General features: G+C 37.1%; 1 protein-coding gene across 2 annotated transcripts in view; it reads left to right on the top strand.

Moving 5' to 3' along the window:
* COG5 (component of oligomeric golgi complex 5) overlaps window positions 1-17,337 on the top strand; it is a 180,251-nt gene that overhangs the window by 101,388 nt on the left and 61,526 nt on the right. For both annotated transcript variants that reach the window (XM_048945602.1, XM_048945604.1), the window contains exon 8: window positions 15,074-15,239. In XM_048945602.1, coding sequence (XP_048801559.1) covers window positions 15,074-15,239 — 166 coding nt within the window. The remainder of the gene's footprint in view (window positions 1-15,073; window positions 15,240-17,337) is intronic.

Below are 17,337 nucleotides of genomic sequence, written 5' to 3'. Positions count from 1 at the left end.
CAACTGCAGATATTTTGAGATGATATTAAATACATAACATTTTTCAAATATTATTTGAAATAATATTTGAATTACTAAAGTCTGTATTCAAGTTTCTTTGAATATGGCCAAGGATATTTTTCAAGTTCAGTTGAATCACACAGTTCATTTTACCATAATAAACTTCATCTAAAAATAACTTTCACTGAGTTTATATTCCAGTATGGGACTACTGAGATAAATTATGTGCATGTTTTTAGTAAATTAGTTTGTTTTTTTTTTTAAATATATGTTACATGTTGCAGATTTGTAATATTAACTACTAATTTAAATTATATCCGTTATATGGATGCACATAACTCCTCATCCATTTTTATACACTCAGGTTGAGACAGACTCAAGTTTGGTTTTTAATTCCTCACTGTGGTAATGTTTTAATTTTCTGATGGAGGAAGGCTTGAGTCAAAGGAAGCACAAAGCTTGCCATTGGCTTAGTGAAATAGAAAAGACAGAAGATAGAAAACAAAGTATTGGGTAGGATGAGAACATTCCAAAGACTCGTATATTTTGTGCAGAGATATAGATAATATAGTGATGATAACAGTGACTTGTGAAGTGTTTGTTCACCTAAGTTAAGAGATAAATATAAGCTATAAGCTAAGAGATAAATATAAGCTGTAACCTCTCGATGTTGTTATTGATGGGGTACAGATTTATTTATTTTTTATTTGTTTTGCCCTTTTTTATATCAAACCAAAGAGAAATGGGTGCTCTTTTTACCTTTTCTCAATCTGTGGTGCATCTTTTTCAGTTTGGCTTTTGGGATACTGCTGTTTGCCTCCTCCTTCCCAGCTGTTCACTAGAAAATTCATGACAGAAGCCAATTCATTTGCTTTCCTATTTTATTACCAAAAATGGCAAAATTTTGCCAATGTTGTCACTTTTCCATTTCAATAATAGATAATAAAGTTGCATGTGGGAATTTTTGCATATCTTCAATTTTTTTAGTGTGGGAGGAATACTATTTCCAGCTCTTACACTGAAATGCTAAAACATGAAAGACTGTATTATGCAGTTTTTTTCCATGATTACCAATATTTTTAGCTTATTTCTGATTCATCTGTATCCAAGTTATCAGAGGCACTGAAAGAAATGGTCACGTATATGCTCTGGGTTTGCTTCCTCTATACACTTTGGGAAGACAAAGTGTTTGTTGCACTTGTTGAGCAGAGACACAGAGGAGCAAAAATTAATTGCTAGTCAGACTGATAAAATGCATGTTATGTAGAATGCTTATTATATAGAGTAGGGAAGAATTCAAGCTTATGGAACCAGAAAGCAGTGTCAGAGAAAAGGCAGTCTCTCTATCAATGGATGCTATAGACATTTGAACCTGAATCATGTCTTTCCAAGTAGAAGTATTCACCACATGTTTCGGTACTGATTAAGCTATTAGCTGATAGGTGCTAAAGCTTTTCAGTTTGAGTACAGTGTTGAAATACAGCCCAAGTGGGCCAAGGAGTGTAAGTTTGTGGCTTGCTGGGACTCAGTGCATGCCCAAGGAATGCTTTGTAAGTGTACTCAAAGAGAAAGTTTCTTGGCATTTTGATGGGTAATGTTCTTCGAAGATACTACAAGTAATTTGAAGGTATCTAGTCTGGAATTTCACTCAAAATATTTGTGCTGTACTCACCACTCCCACTCACTCACTCAATATAGTGCATATGTAAAGGTAATAGAATTAGGAAAAAAGAATGTACTATAGCTTATGTCTTAGAAATTTAAGCACAAATTATGAGTAGATAATTTTTGCATAAGATAACTATCAGATTAAACTTACAGGCTTTCAGTTTCTATATCAGAGATTGTTTTTTGAAAATCTGAGTAACACTAGCATTGAAGGGAGATGGACATAGTACTTCTGTAGATTGGGTGAAGCTCCAGAGTTTATGCAAATTATATAAATTTATACATAAAATATATATGCATTTCAGAATTTAAACACTTGAAGTTACACAGTCAACATCATTCTACATTAATAAGCTGAAGGGGACAGTAGATAATGTCCTTTAATCAAAACTTGCTCAGATCTCCCAGTTCTGCCAGATGTACTGTTTCTCCAGTGGTGATAGTGGCATTTTGTTAAAGCAGGAATTGTACATTTTTGATCGTAACTTGCGTAGTGTGTCATTATTAATAATGTGTGTGACATAGCAGTGATGCATTTGAACACAGAAGGACAGTATTATATACTGAGGATCCCCTTCTGGACATTCCTCTAGACTTCTGTCAAAAAAATTGCACGGATTTCAATCATCTGCTATCTTGTCAGCAATACGTGGTTTAAATGACATTCTGATCTCAGTTTAGGTCATCTGACATACCAGAAAACTAGGACTACCTTATTATGTGTATCATTCAGAATATGTGTTTTTGGTTAGAGTAACTAAATTATTTGTTTCTTGTGAAAGATAAAATATGCGTGATCTTTTAGTGTGTTTGATTTTGTTAGTCTGCGTGGCCTCATCTACTGATGTATAAGCAGAGAAAATACAGTTTTTAGCTGATGTGTTCAGCTGTTTTGTGTTGTTTAGTCCTTGTGTGAACTGCTACAACTGTGTGCATGGTTTTAATGGATCAGTTCACTGAGAGAGACTACTAATCTGTAACATTCTGTCAGATGAGTTCTTTGTGTTCAGGATAAACCAAAAACCATGTTTTTAGATCGTGTACATTAATCAAGTTTCAAGCAGAAGGAAAAAAAACACATGTACAGAGTCAGAAAAACCTTTTCGCATCTGCCAGAAATCCCCCGTGCCAAGTTTCATATTTACTGCACGTTGTTTCCAGATGTGCTAAGTAAAATATTGTTGCTATTCCCTGGTATTCTGTATTTTCTGTTTTTGATCTGAGAGATTTGTCTTTCCAGTAAAACTTCACCTGAGTTTGATTCAGATTAAATTAATACATTATCCGTGTTACTTTGAGTATCTTTGCAATAGAGGTGAAGTATCAACACTTCTGTTTTGCGATGGAAAACAGAGGCCCAGAGAGATCTGTAACGCTCTTAAGTCTTGCGACACACAGTAAGCATTACAGCAATAAAAATGGGGATGGAGAGAGAAAGATCCACATACATAACCTGGCCTTCCTGCTGTGTAGGCACATTTGTAGCTCTTACAAAAATTGCTTTGCTGGCATTCCCAAGCAAACACCTTTCCTCAGTTTAAGTACCAGAGCCTTTTAGGCATAGATGGCTGCTTGTTTAACTACACAGAAGGAAGGAAAGAGAGAAGGAATGAAGGAATTGTGTTCAGTATTTCAGGCCTTGAGTACGGAAGTGCTTGTATTTGGTATTTTGGGCCTGGAGCACATCTTCAGGGAGTTGGGAGTGAAACCCAATGTCATTCCAACCCTGAAGGGCTTTGAGCTGTTTCTCGTATTTAAAAAGTGCCTTGCCCTGCAGCTCCAGCAGGTCTAGGGGGGTAGCATGCTGTTCTATGCCTTGTCCTTCTGGCACCTCTGTCATCTTTTACCAGCTTATGGGGTCTTATAATTTACTTGAGCAGATCAGACAATTCAATTGTGCTTAGAACTTGAATCTCCTTAAATGGGGATGGTGTGAATCCAAGGTATACAGGGTTTGTGGGTCAAATGGAAGAACAGCTGTAGCCCATGTGGAGCAGCGTGTCCTTGGCACCTGGGAAGCTGGAGTTCATCTGGGGCATGTAGGCCTCAGTGACTTGCTGGTAGTCACATCACAAGCTCCTGAGGCCAAACTCTACTCAGTGAATTGGGTTTTTTTCCCCCCATAACTTACAAACAGATTGAAGCCATTAGAAAAACTGCTGTTTCACTGAATTTTCATTAACTGCACGGCTATTACTTCTTACCACAAAATTAACGTGGTTGGAACTGATTATAAAAATAAGTTTGCCTTCTCTCCAGTGACTTTAAACCTGGGAGCATGGGAGAACAAACAGCATTTTTCAACATTGCATCCTTTCTGTTGCTATTCTGGCTATAATGCAGAGGCAGTTTACTTAAGCATCTTTTTTAATCTTTCTTTTCTGCTACTCGAAGTTATTTTTTAAAATAGAAATAGAGAAGGCAGAAGCAATGATTGCTGCAGGGAAGCACTATGGAAACCTGTCACGACAACAGTTTGAAATGAAAGAGAATCTTCAGCATCTAAAAACTAAAAGTATTTGTCAGATGCTCAAGAGGCAGAGTTGGAGAGAAAGGAAGTGTAAAGGGATGTGCTGATAAGAAAATACACGTTCTTGCTTTTCACTAAGGGAAAATACATTGCTGGGCTTGGCCTTGCGTTTATGTATTTTGCAACGTGTTTATGATCTGATTCCTAAAAATGTCCAATTACTGAATCTGTTCCAATGCTTGGTTTTGGTTGATTAGACATATTACTATCAAATCTAACTTGTAAATGTTTCCATCTGCTTTTTCTTTTTTGCCTCAAGAAATTGTGGACAGAGATTTCTCTTCTTTGAAATAATTAGTTATAAACTCAAAATAAGCTATTGGTGATGAGTGCAGCAATATTTAAGTAGGTATACCTTTAGCGTAGGTCTCTGTGGATCATTGATTGTCCTTATTTTCCAGATGGAAAACGTGAAATAAATGTGAAAGTTGTCTAATATCCCAAGTCATTTGATGTTTGTTCCCTGTGCTTTTGACAAAGGAAAACCAAATGCATTTGTTCTTACAGTTCTTAGTAAAAAATGCAGAAGATAAAAAATGACTTGAATGTGATGCTGCTAGTAATTATGAGATTGGTGGATTCACTTTCTTCTCCTGTTACGTTCATGGTGTGTTTTAAAAGTTGTGAACTGTTTCATCACTATGCTGATCCATAGCAGTGTAGAAACACATATATGAATGTGATTTTAAAAGATAGTAGAAATAATAAATGTTTGGAATGCCAGTGATTAATCACTAAAATAAGTACAGTGTCCTAAGGGAAGTCTCAAAAATATGCGGTGAGTGCAAATACCAATGAATTTCATTTACCTCTAATCATTCAAGTTCCTGGATGTATTTTGTGACGTTTCTTGGTCACATTCATTGCTAGTTAGAAGTATCAGAAAGCAATATTTAGTAAATAGAGAATATGTAAATGAAACTTGATATATATATATATAAAATTAGAGAAATACTGCTTTTCTTAAAGGGGTTGTTAAGGAAAAAAGAAAGAATAAAAAGGCTTGTTAGTGGAGATGTCATTGTAAACTAGCTGTTTCATCTTTGTGCAAGTGGGCATTCTTGTAAAATTAATGGAGATACTATTTTCACATTTTGACTTTTTTACAGCTAGATTATAAAGCCTTGAGAATAACAGACATAGTGATTGTCTCTTTCTGCTGTGAGATTCTGATTTTTCAGATTTTAATGGATCTGTGCATTTATTGAAATGTATATACTGAATTTAGAAACAGATTATGTGATTGTGAGGACTTTGTTTGCTTTCAGCTGTGATGTAGAAAGCTTTATATCACTTTGCCATTGTGCACTTGCCCTGTGTATGGGTAATTTAGTAAGCTTAATGTAATTGATGTCCAGCTGTGGGGCAGTATTTTTTAAATTCTTCACTGCTCCCAGCCTGGATAGGTGGTTAATCAAAATGGATTGACAGATTATGTGTCTAGGTTTTTTCCTTCTTTTTTTTTTTTTTTTCCTGTAGGTGTTTGTGACTCATAAATGCAGAATTAGACCGAAAATCTGTGACTTGAAAATACTCCATTATCCAGTACTGCGCTGTACTTCCCAGTGCAGCACAACAAATAGCCTGCACTTTCCGGTGTTTATTTGTAAGGATTTGTTATTCAGTGGCGATGCTCATCTCATCATTTCTGTTCCTGTTTTTATGACAGTGCAAAAAAGTGGTTTATAAATAGTTTCTATAAATGGATATTCCTGAAAATATATCTGATCGGCGTAATAGTTCTACCTAACTGTTTTTTATGGTAAAGTATCAGGTGAAAATTGAGAAGTCATTAATGTTTTATATCCCTTCACTGTGTGATGAATCATCACTGAGCTGTTTGCCAAAATCTTTATGTTCTGTTTAGTGACAGTTTTATAAGAGAATCAGCTGGGTGATTTTTAAATTCCTTTTTCCTAAATTGTCCTTTTTTTTTTTTTTCCTTCTGGAAGTTCATCTTGATTAATTTGGCCAATTGCCGACGAAATGTTAACGCGTAATCTTCCATTGTTGATGACATTTTAAATACACATTAACATAGAACGTGGTAATGCTTTTCAAAGAACTTAGCTAGCTGTGATGGTTTTACATATCTTCTGGAATTAGTAGCTATGCATTGTGTGGGTTAGGAAAAAATTACCTTGTGGTTTAGATCATCCCATTGAGACTAGCAATTCTGAAATGTGAAACACTTAGTTTGGTTTCATACCAATTAGTAAGTGTCATCTGTGATCACTAAAAAATTATTCCGCGTAGAATATCAGTCATGAAAACAGAAAAATGTTTAATAACATTGAGTTCAGCTTTCTTCTCAGACTGAAATGATTTTAAATTAGAGGCTGCCGCATAATCTGCTGTGTTCTGGTTGTCCATCTGTTTAGGTGGTTTCTGTGGACTGGAAGCATGTCAACCGTTACATCTGGGTCAGTTCTGACCACCTTGCTAAACTGAAACTGCACTGAGGCTAGCTAATTTATAGAAGGACAGGAAAGTATCTGATTCTAATGCTTTTTAGGATAATTAATGCAATTATGCTAATTGATTCAGCCATTTATATGCAGAGAGGCATAGGCCACTGCTATGAGCAGCTCAACTGTGAAAGGCTTTGTAAATAAAATATGCTCTAAGGGGAGGGTGGAGGAGACTGAGGTAACAGTGTGTGTCAGTATGGGAACTAGTGAGTAAGTTTAGGAACTGAAGGTAGCTGCCAAGAAAGATATGAATGGAAGGGTCTGTTTTAAGAACAAGACTACAGGAGAGGTGGAGAGTGAAATGGGAAATGGCTAAGGCAGAGCTGCAAAATGAGGAAATGCTGTTTCTGCTGTTCCAGATAACAAAGGCAAGCTAATATTAGATTTCATTGAAAACAGTGGAGATAAGGCTGGAATGAGAACCATAGAGGTTCTCCTTTGTCACAGATGCTGCAGTGCTTTAATTACAGAGGTTTAGACACTATAGGACAAATGTAATCACCATTGAAATAAAGTATTCTTCCTCCAAAGTCCTTGTCCATTCAAGTGTTCTACACCATTTTGAATGAAGTGGTTTCTGTTCGGTTTAAATGCTCTTAGGTAAACAGTGGGTATGAAATTCTGCCAGCAGTGACTGACCCAGGCTTTGGTTGGGTCTCCATATAATCCATCCCAGTCTACTTAATTGGTACTTTACTGTATCTGTCTCCCTTCAAAGCTGTGGCTACACGAAGGTTCTTTCTCTCCAGATAAGATAGTATGTTACTGTTAAATGCCTTTTCCAGACTGTAATTCTATTTGTGGTTTGTACTGTTGACTGTTGATTGTTAACAGGTTCAGAAGTAATGCAATTAGGTGATCCAAGAAGAACGTATGAGGCATTAATAACCCACATCTGCATAGAACAGAGTGAAAAATCTGATTGAAAAGCCATGATACTCATCTAAACAAGATAATATAATTCATTTTGCCTTTTTTCTCAGGTTAGGAACCTGTTCTTTGTCTCAGTCTCCTCTGAAAAATGAGTGTTTCATTGTGTTATTGATCTGCTATTCAGTACCACATGAAATTCTGCATAATTGTACATATGGAGGTGTTCTTATGATAACAAAATATTTAAATTGTTGGGTTATGTTGAAATTGCATACAGAACTGGAAAGCATGTTGCATCAGAAAGCGGAAGTCTTGTATCAAAGTGCTGCAGTTCCTTATGTCCTCCGTGTTGATTGAATCAGGCACTTTATTGTTATTCTTCTCCCCTTTCATCTGCCTTCTTTGCTGCTGCAGGTATTGTCCCCAGTCATTTAAACATGCACATAATAATGGAAAATAATTTGAAATAAAATAACTTTGTAAAATGTGTCATTTTTAACGTATTTGAGGGCACTTTAGAGCTATTGGCAATGTGTAACGCTGATTCTAGAAATTAGATGCTGTCACTTGCATAGATAATTATTTTCTTGTTGCAGAGACTCACAGGGGAACAAGAAAACCCAGATGGTTTTGGTAGGTATTTAAATAGTTTAGAACATACCATTTAAAGGGTGTTTTGTCTGAAATTTTTTTTCTTCTTTTTTTGTAAACAGAGAAAAACAAACAAGTTACAGCTCTCTGTAGTTCTTATTCCTGATCATAACTGCTAAGATTGAATTAGAAGTAAAACCTAAGATTTCTGTTGCTTGTAATGGCTTTGTTCAACCAGTTAGCAGAGTGAGCGCATGCATAATGATATTCTGTGGTGAGAAAAAACATCTGGTCACAACCTGCTATCCAGAAATCAGAAGTACTAATGAGATTTCGTGTTCTTGTGTGCTTTGGTTATGGACTTCAGTCAGCAGGTGCACCTTGAAGCTGCATTGGGTCAGGAGAGATGCTACTCTCTAATCCTTGTCAGAAAGCAGTAACTGGGCTTTCTGTATTGAATCCTCATCTTCAGCTTAACTATCCTACTGCTTCTTTAGGGCTTTAGAGATTGGCCAAGTTGTGTAAGGTGCGAGATGCATTTTAAGAAGTTTGATTTGGCCCAGAATACCCCCATGCTCTTATAGACTGTTAGATTTAGCATTTTGCATGATTTATATTCTGAATTTATACTCTTTCTGAGCACAAATTCAGCCTTGTAGGATAAATGTTTTAATTGTAATGGTCTACTTGCTCCGGTTGATCTGTCCTCAGAGGTGCCGGATACTTACTCTCAAATTACTGTCACGTTGATAGCCTAAGGCATGGCAAACTTTGGAATAGAGCTTGATGTTTCATGAGATAATTCTTTACGACAGTTCCTGATGCCTTTCTGTTCCATTAGCTCCTAGCCATCTGTTGCTTTGATTACACTATTATTGAGAATAAGTGTTTTGGCAAGCTATTTAGCTGTGTTGAAAAATCTTGTTTCTTTGCTTTCTAGTATTTTATTGCTGCTGTTTTTCTATTTTCTTTCTTTTCTCAACCTTTGTTGTGCAGTGCTTCTTGTTATTTTCTTCTTGTTACTCTAAGAAACAAAAACCTGGCCTAGCTAAAGGAAACAATGACGTTTTTAGCTGTTTTCCTCTTAAAAGTAGCTAGTCCTTCTACACCAGGAAGTTGTGTATTCCAAACACGGGCTGACAGAAGGTAGATATGATAAGCTAGCCATATTTAAATAGTTACCTTTGGGATTTTTGCCTCTAAAGGCCTAAAATCTGTTTTTTTTTTTAGTGTCTAACCAACTTGTTATGTCAGCTTTGCCTTCAGTAGAAAAATATAACATCTTAACCTCATGCTTCCTCTAAGCACCACGAAGGTCAAAATAAGAACTGGAAGGTTGTTAGAAAAAAGTCTGTATTTGATTTTACGTTGTCAATTTAACCTTTTCATGTATTGCTTGGATTTTAAAGATAAACAGAGAAGAAGACAGATGGGATGATAATGATCAAATGGATATGCTTTCCAAAGTAGGTTCATTTTTAGAAGTTGTGATATACTAATTAAGTTTTTCAAGGCCTGGACTTTTGGAAGTGAAATAAAATAGTGTTTTTAGAGTACTTTAGAATTAATTGGCATTTAATTTCTACTTTTAGTTTTTTGTTATTTTTTTTCCTGCAATTAAAATAGCAAAGTGGTGCTGCGAAGCAAGAATTCTAACAAGCCTTAGTAAGCTATTAACTGTTCTGTAGGTCATTTTGGGTGGCCTTGGTTTCTTTTACTTCTTACCTTTTTGAGTACTGTAAATTGAGTTGCAATTTGTGATTAACTTACTGTTTTTTTACACTTGTTTTCTGCAAGAGCCTACTAAGGTCTACCTGTAATTGATATCTGCAGTGCTTACAAAACCTTCCTCAATCACTTCACCTTTAAGTAGTTCTTGTCATTTGGGGTAGAAACACTGACAGTGAAAAACTTGCTTGAAGGAAGCAGTAAGATGTACTGTAGCAAGAGGTGAGGAGAAAATAATGTAAGTGAATAGCTGACCAGGGATTTTCAGACTCACAAAGAGTTCTTGTTGTCAGAATATGTGTGCGTGCATTTGCAGCATATTAAAAACCTTTGCAGAAGCTATGAGGGATGTTTTTTCAGGTGTCTGAAGCGACCTGTACAGCTGTGTTGTGCTGGAAATTGCAAAAGCTGCCTCACAGAAACAAAATCAGCTGTGTGAAGTACATGTAGGAAATTAACTGAAATAGTTTCCAATCTAGTAAATCTACTATCAAATAAAATTACTTAATACAAAGTGCAAGTCATAGTTACTCCAAAGTACCATTCTGGAAGCTGCTTTTTTTGTTTGTGTTTTGTTTTGTTTTTAATTTATTCCTGTGGAACCTGTGGAAGGGGACTGTGTGGAGCTTGCTGGGGGTCCATCCCCGTGGGGATCCACAGTTAGCTCCACATAGTCCCCTTCACAACAACTTTTATATTCCCAGTCAGTGAATGTTTGTAAGCTTGCAGGTTTGGTTATTTCAGTTTGTGCTCTCTTCTTCTCTTAATGTATGTTTTTTTTTTTTGAGGACTGGGGAGCGTTGTGTCTTTGTTCAAAATATTGCTCATGGTAGTTCCTGCTTGCCATAGCATCAGACCACTCTACTGAAGTGATACCTGGAATTTATGAATGTGTCAGTAATCATGACTGTTCCTTTAGCTAAGCAACCTATGTAATTCTTTTTATATTTTGTCATGCTGTCTGTGTGTGTGTATGGGACATGGTAAAAGTTTTACTATAAAAGACATAAAGACATTACATTGAAATCACAGCTGTTCTCTAATATCTACGTACTTTTTATATATAGATTAAGTGAGGGATTGGTCAGAGCTTGACTTCCCTGTGTATGGTGCTTCTGAACAGTTGAGCTGAGGAGAGTTTCCTTGGAGGGCTATTCTGATTACGTGGTACTGGCACTTGTGAAATGTGACAACAGGACTGTTACTTACCTAGCACTAACTTGTCATGAAGTTTTGATAGTCAAACATAGTGTAGGACCAGATATATTTATATATTTTGGGAAATTCATTTATGAGCATTGATAGTCCACACAGGTAAAAACCCTGCAACATTGGGTCGTATGGACAGATTTGCACTATGTAAAAAACAGATGCTGAGTTCTTGGGACTGCACTGTCTGGGGAAGACCAGGACACATGGTGAATCCCGTGCCCAGAGAAGATAGAATGTTAATTTGGAAGCTGTGTTTTAGGCACTTGAGCTAATTAATTTTGCCTGTCATCTAAGGGCCTTATTTTCAGTTCAGCCTTATGTTAGGGATCTTCTTGTCCCAAGATTAGCTCGGTGTCATCACCACACTTTTTGTGAGGCTTGCTCATCCAAGCTGTTTTTCTAATAACGAAGAAGAAAATTGCTTTTTATTTAGCCACGCTTTCAGAAAATTGTTCAGATAATGCTAGTGCCAGTGACAAGATAAAAACCTATGGTGGTGGACGTTAAAAAATAGACAATTGCAGTGTTGATAGGGAAAAAAAAGACTTGGTTTCATCATAGGAGACATTTATGAATTAGAAGTTTTGTAGGTATTCATGTATGTTAAGTCTTCTTTTTTTCTATCTGCTCTTCACAGGGATATTATTTCTCTGGGAAAGGAAGTAACCAAATAGGGTTCTACTCTGCAGAATAAATGTTGTCTTGGACGAGGCAGGATCTTGAGGTTATTGTGTCTACTTGGCTTCCCTTGAAAACAACCGCATGATAAGATTGTGAAAGCAAAATAAACATTCATACTGAATGACTACAGAACTATTCCAGGTCACTTCTTTTTGCCCTGCCTGCGATGTTTTACAGAACCAAGTGGGATGGAATAATATCGATTGAAAACGATTCTGCTAAAATTAACAGTTTTGAGGATTGAGAAAAGGAGCATTTGGTACGAGGGTACCATCTCTGTGTTCTGGTGCTAATGGGTGTCTTCATGTTCGAGAAAAATTGTCAGTCTCGATTCTCAAAAATGTTTAGCTTTAAGCTTTCTCAAGTAGAGAAAAAATATTACAGGCAATTTCTTAGAACGAAAGTCTGTTGGTGGTGGCAAATTCTGCAATACCGTTTGTCTCATTTTTTTTCAGTGTGTTTTAATGATGAACAGTCTAATTTTGAGGTGTGTATGCAATCTTGAATATATTTTTCTTGAATGTTTATGTTTCCTTCTTGCTTTCTAATGTTTTATTTGTACATAATACAATTGTTCCCAAGAGATGTTCATTTTTGTTGGTTTTTTTTTTTTTAAAACGTATTGTCTAAGCCTAGAAATTAGCTGTGCATAGCAAATGCAATTCTCTTGGGGCTAGTGCTGAACCCACAATGGACTTCATGTTGCCTGTTGTGGGCAAATGAAACACAGATGTTTTTGTGGTGAGATTAGCATTGTGTATGTTTATAATATATTATCAGGGTTTTAATGTATCTCTAATCCCAGTTACACAGGACAAATACATGAACTAGAACCCCTCTGTCAGGAGCCATTCCACAGCTTGAAGGAAGAAGAAGTAGGGTATCTGTGTAATTCTTGTTTTTCCATTTGCTGCTAAATTTCAAAGATGCTTCAAGTGCATAGCAGGTTTCCATTAATGCGTTTGGGTTATTCCCTAACTATTCCTAACTTCAGAGTGAATTGTTTGACATCCTCCATCTAAAACCAGGTCTTCTGAAACAGAGTCCAGGCTCTGTGACAACACATTTTTATTCCTTTCTTGACCAGCAGCAGGTTAGTTTGCTAATCTGTGGGAGCACTGAGGATCACAGGATTTTTATAGGTGTTGCCTATTTATCAGGAAAGTATTTGACTATAGGTTATTTGAAGCGGCATAAACAGTGCTATGTTTGCCTTTTGATGCTATTCTTTCCTTTGTTGTCAGTCAATATATGAGCATTTACTGATATCTGACTGTTAGTGTTGCACTGAGGTGGTATTGATTTTTCTTTAAAGGCTGTGTCTGGATTTAAAAATTTTTAAGTAGCCTGTAGAAATCAGAACAATTTCAAACTTATAAATGGGATGTGTCCTTTCTTGCTTTTCTTCCTTTCAGTTTCACTCTCTTTTTTCTTTTCATTCTATTTCCCATTCACTTCCCATTTGTATTTTCTTTCTGTTATTCATTCTATCCCCAAATTCCCTTCTTGCATTATACTATCCTTCATTTTCTGATGTCTCATTAATCTTCCAGTCTTTGTGGCTTACTTTTCCACCTCCGCAAGCACACCCACAGGATGCCTAGAAATTTTACAGCATACCCAATTGTCAGAAAACTAAACCTACAAGTCCCAGACCCATCATACTATGCTAGGAATGCTTGTTAACGCCCACACTGTTTGGGAAAAGAAACTGGTACACTTAGTGTAAGGTCTGCAAACCATACTGTATGCCTAATATTACATTGCTTTTCACTAAACGTGGGACCTCCTCACTGGGATTGAACAAGGAAATAGGATCTAGCTTGTTTGCTTTAGTTGTTATTCTGATCTTCTTAGTTATACAAAAAAACTAAAAAGAATGCCATGGACATGGGCTTATAGCACTGTCACCTATGAAACAATAGATTTGGGGAAAATGAACTGTTCGTTAATAGATTAGGAAATTGCAGTAAGTGAATGTATTGACAAATTCTCAGTCCAACAGCCATATCATAGCTTTGCTTGTGTGGCATCAGTGCAAGGTTCTCACACTTGGGAATTAGATGAGCACATCCACTTTTTTTCACTCAGTGTCTGACTGAAGAAGACTGTCACCTGGGGAAGGTGAAGCATAGTTGTCTTTCAGTAGAAACTCCTTTACTGTTAAGTCAGCAGCTGCTATTGCTGCAGCCAGAAGCAAGAGCAGTGTGATGGCATGGGGCTTCAGTGCTAGAGAAAAATTAAAGTGGGGTTTCTAGTGAGATGTGCCAGTGGTCTCAGGTGCTTCTGTCCTGTCTGGGTGCAAGGATTTCTGTTGAACCATGTTCTTTTCTGCTGGCAGAGGTCATTAAGAAAAGTGGCAAAAAGTTGCATCTCTGATGTATGAATGATCATCTGATCTCCGCCTCCACTAATTGCCTACAAATTGTAAAGAAAAAAGGAGCAGTCAGTGTTTGGATGACAGTGCTTTGTTCCCAGAGGCAGTAAGTCGAGGCTTTTTTATTGCTGAACAACACCTGTGCGAATGGGTAGTGTTGCTCAGTGGAATCTTAATAAAAGGTCTCTGAAACAATGGACCTGAAAAGTTTCTGGATAATTTTTTACTCTCTTGTATTTTGGAAAAGCTTCCAATACATAGCTTTTTTTTTTTTTTTTTCTTTTTCTTTTCCTTTCCCTTTTTTGTCAGGCTTTGGAAGTAATCACTGTGTTGCTTTGTATTCCTAATTCTGCTATGAGTAATGTAAGAATGTGACATTTAATATCAGCACTACAAGTAGAAATGTAGAAATACAGTCTTTATTTCTGTGTCAGTCAGTAGTGGGGTCTTGACCTGATTGCTTCTGCTTGCCCTAGGGTTAGTATTTTCTTTTTTAAGTCTGTATGAGATTTAATCCACTGTTTAGCACTTAAATGACAGCACTGTAACAAATATTATGTGTTGAAACAATATTACTAGTTGCACCATAGCTGATTATAGCTGTACTGTAACTAACCTAGGAATTATTGAATCAATCACTGGTAACCCACCTCAGGATATATTGCCAACTGTGCTTCCAGTTTCCATTTTTCTGTTCTTCTTATTCAGAGGATACTGCCAAAGGAAGCAAAGCTAAGCATTGCTAAGGAGACAAAGGAAATCATCCCTCTCCTTTACTCTGTCATCTGTTATGCATACAGTTTATTTAATGTTAAATGAAATGGATTAGAAGTCTGAACTTTAAGATGAACTTATCCTGTAAAATGATTTCTAGATCATGAGTGGGGAAATCCATATTGCAGTTAAAGGTCCTTGACATTTTTGAAAATCTTCTTTCTCTAGAGTCCTACTCAAGTGGGGACTGCTCTTCAAGTATTTTATAACCTTGGAACTCTGAAGGATACCATTGCTAATGTGGTGGATGGATACTGCACAGTGCTGGAGGAGAACATAAAAAATGCTTTGGATATCAAAGTACTGACCCAACCATCTCAAACTGTTACAAGAGGTATGATATTTGTTTTACAGAGAATTGTACCTGGTTTGCTTTAGTAGAAAAAGATACTGTATCAAACAGAAGAAACTCACATCCAGACCTGTCATAGGAATGTTTCCCTCCTTGCTTTAGGCAGTAGGTATGTCTTAGAAATCATCCAATACAAAACTCAAACTGAGTCTGTTGTTATTGTGCTCAAAGATTTTCCCTTATTTTTTCATCCTTATTTTCCTCACTTGCCCAGGAAGTTGTCCTCTTTAGTTTACAATTTTGCAGCCTTCTCTTATGAGTTTGAAATGGAAAGATGAATCCAAATTTTGCTTTCCTTGTGTTGGTGAAAGTATGGATAGAGATTGTCTGCAAGCAGTGGAACAAACACGAGACAACATTGTGATGCTTTTGTCAGATGGAATTCCTTTCAAGGCATTATTTTTAACACAAGAAAATGTTGCACAGTTCCCACATGTTAATTCAGATACTGAAGAATACTGAGGAGTTATGGAGGGACAAATTTGAACATTGGCAACATCACTGAATCACATCATGTAATAGATGAGGTTGCCAGGGACCTCTGGGTCCAACTCCTTCAGCTCCCTGCTCAAGCAGGGGCATGCAGAGCATATTCAAAAGGTGGCTTTTGAAGATCTCCAAGGAGGAGACTCCACAACCTCTCTGAGCAGCCTGTGCCAGTGTTCCAGTACCTCCACAGTAAAGAAGTTCTTCCTGATGTGCAGTCAGAAACTGTTGTGTTCCACTTTGTGCCCTTTGCTTCTTGTTCTTGGACTGGTTCCATCTTCAGTACACTCTCCCTTCAAGTATTCGTATGCACTGATGGGCATCCTCTTCTCCAGACTGTACAGTCCCAGCTCTCTCAGCTTCTCCTTGTAGGAAAAGTGCATCAATCCCTTCATTAGCTTGGCCTTACCTGAACGCTTTCCAGTATGTCCATGTCTGTCTTTGTCCTTGAGAGCCCATAACTGGACACAGTACTCTATCTGTGGCCCACCAGGGCTGAGTATAGGGGGAGGATTAGCTCTCTTGACCTGCTGGCAACACTTTTCCTTATGCAGCAAGGAATACTGTAAACATTTTCTTTGTGGCAAGGGCTCATTTCTGGCTCATGTTCAACCTGGTGTCCACCAATATCTCTAGCTCCTTTTCTGCAGAGCTGCTTTGCAGCTGAATGGCCCACCGTTGTTTTCTTTCTCAAAAGCAGTGCTCACTCCACACAGTTTTGTGTCATTTGTGCATTTATTCAGGATTTGCTCTATCCCATTCCCTAGATCATTTATGAAGATGTTAAACATGGCTGAACCCAGTATTGACTCCTGGGATTCTCTACTCATTACTAGACTCCAGCTAGACTTGCTCCACTTACTGCCATCATCTCAGCCTGTTCATTCAGCAAGTTTTTGATCCACCTAACTGTCTACATATCCAACCTATACTTCAGCAGGTTATCTATCAAGATCTCATAGGGGACAATGTCAAAAGTCTTACTGAAGTCTAGATAGAGAATATCCACCGCTCCCCTTTCATTCATCAGGTTTATGATTTCAGGTTGGTCAGGTATGACTTCCTATTGGTGAAACCATGCTAACGACTCCTGATGATTTTCTGCTCTTTCATGTGCTTGGAAATGATAACTAGGATTAGCTGTGGTGAAAATTTAACACTTTTAAAAAACTTGCAGCAATTTTGGGGTCTGAAAATATGATCACTATCACAATAAAGAAATACAGCCCCCTCAAGGAGATTGATGGTATAGAAGTTGCATGCTCTTCAGCTGGAATTTCATTTCTTTCAGCTCGCCTGTACATTTAAGTTCTGAGCTGAGATGGCTATGTCTTGCTATTACATGCTGCAGCATGCCCATTGATGTTTCTGTGGAGATATGAATCAGTAAAACAGATAATAGTGATTAACCTTGAGTTATCCTTGTTGAACTTTAGCATTTGATTGAAGTTTAGAAGTTAAAACAGCCAAAGCCATTCACAAAGCTTTGTTTCACAGCTAGTGTAGGCAGCTCTGGTCTTTTTTAAAGGAAATTTCTTATGCCAGTCTATGTATTTTATGTTTCACATGTGAAATCTGAACTGTGCTATTATTT

This window comes from Lagopus muta, chromosome 1 (assembly GCF_023343835.1).
Source record: "Lagopus muta isolate bLagMut1 chromosome 1, bLagMut1 primary, whole genome shotgun sequence".
Taxonomy (NCBI): Eukaryota; Metazoa; Chordata; class Aves; order Galliformes; family Phasianidae; genus Lagopus; species Lagopus muta.
The sequence above is the reverse complement of the archived record's forward strand: the minus strand, read 5'-3'. Positions and strand labels throughout refer to the sequence as shown.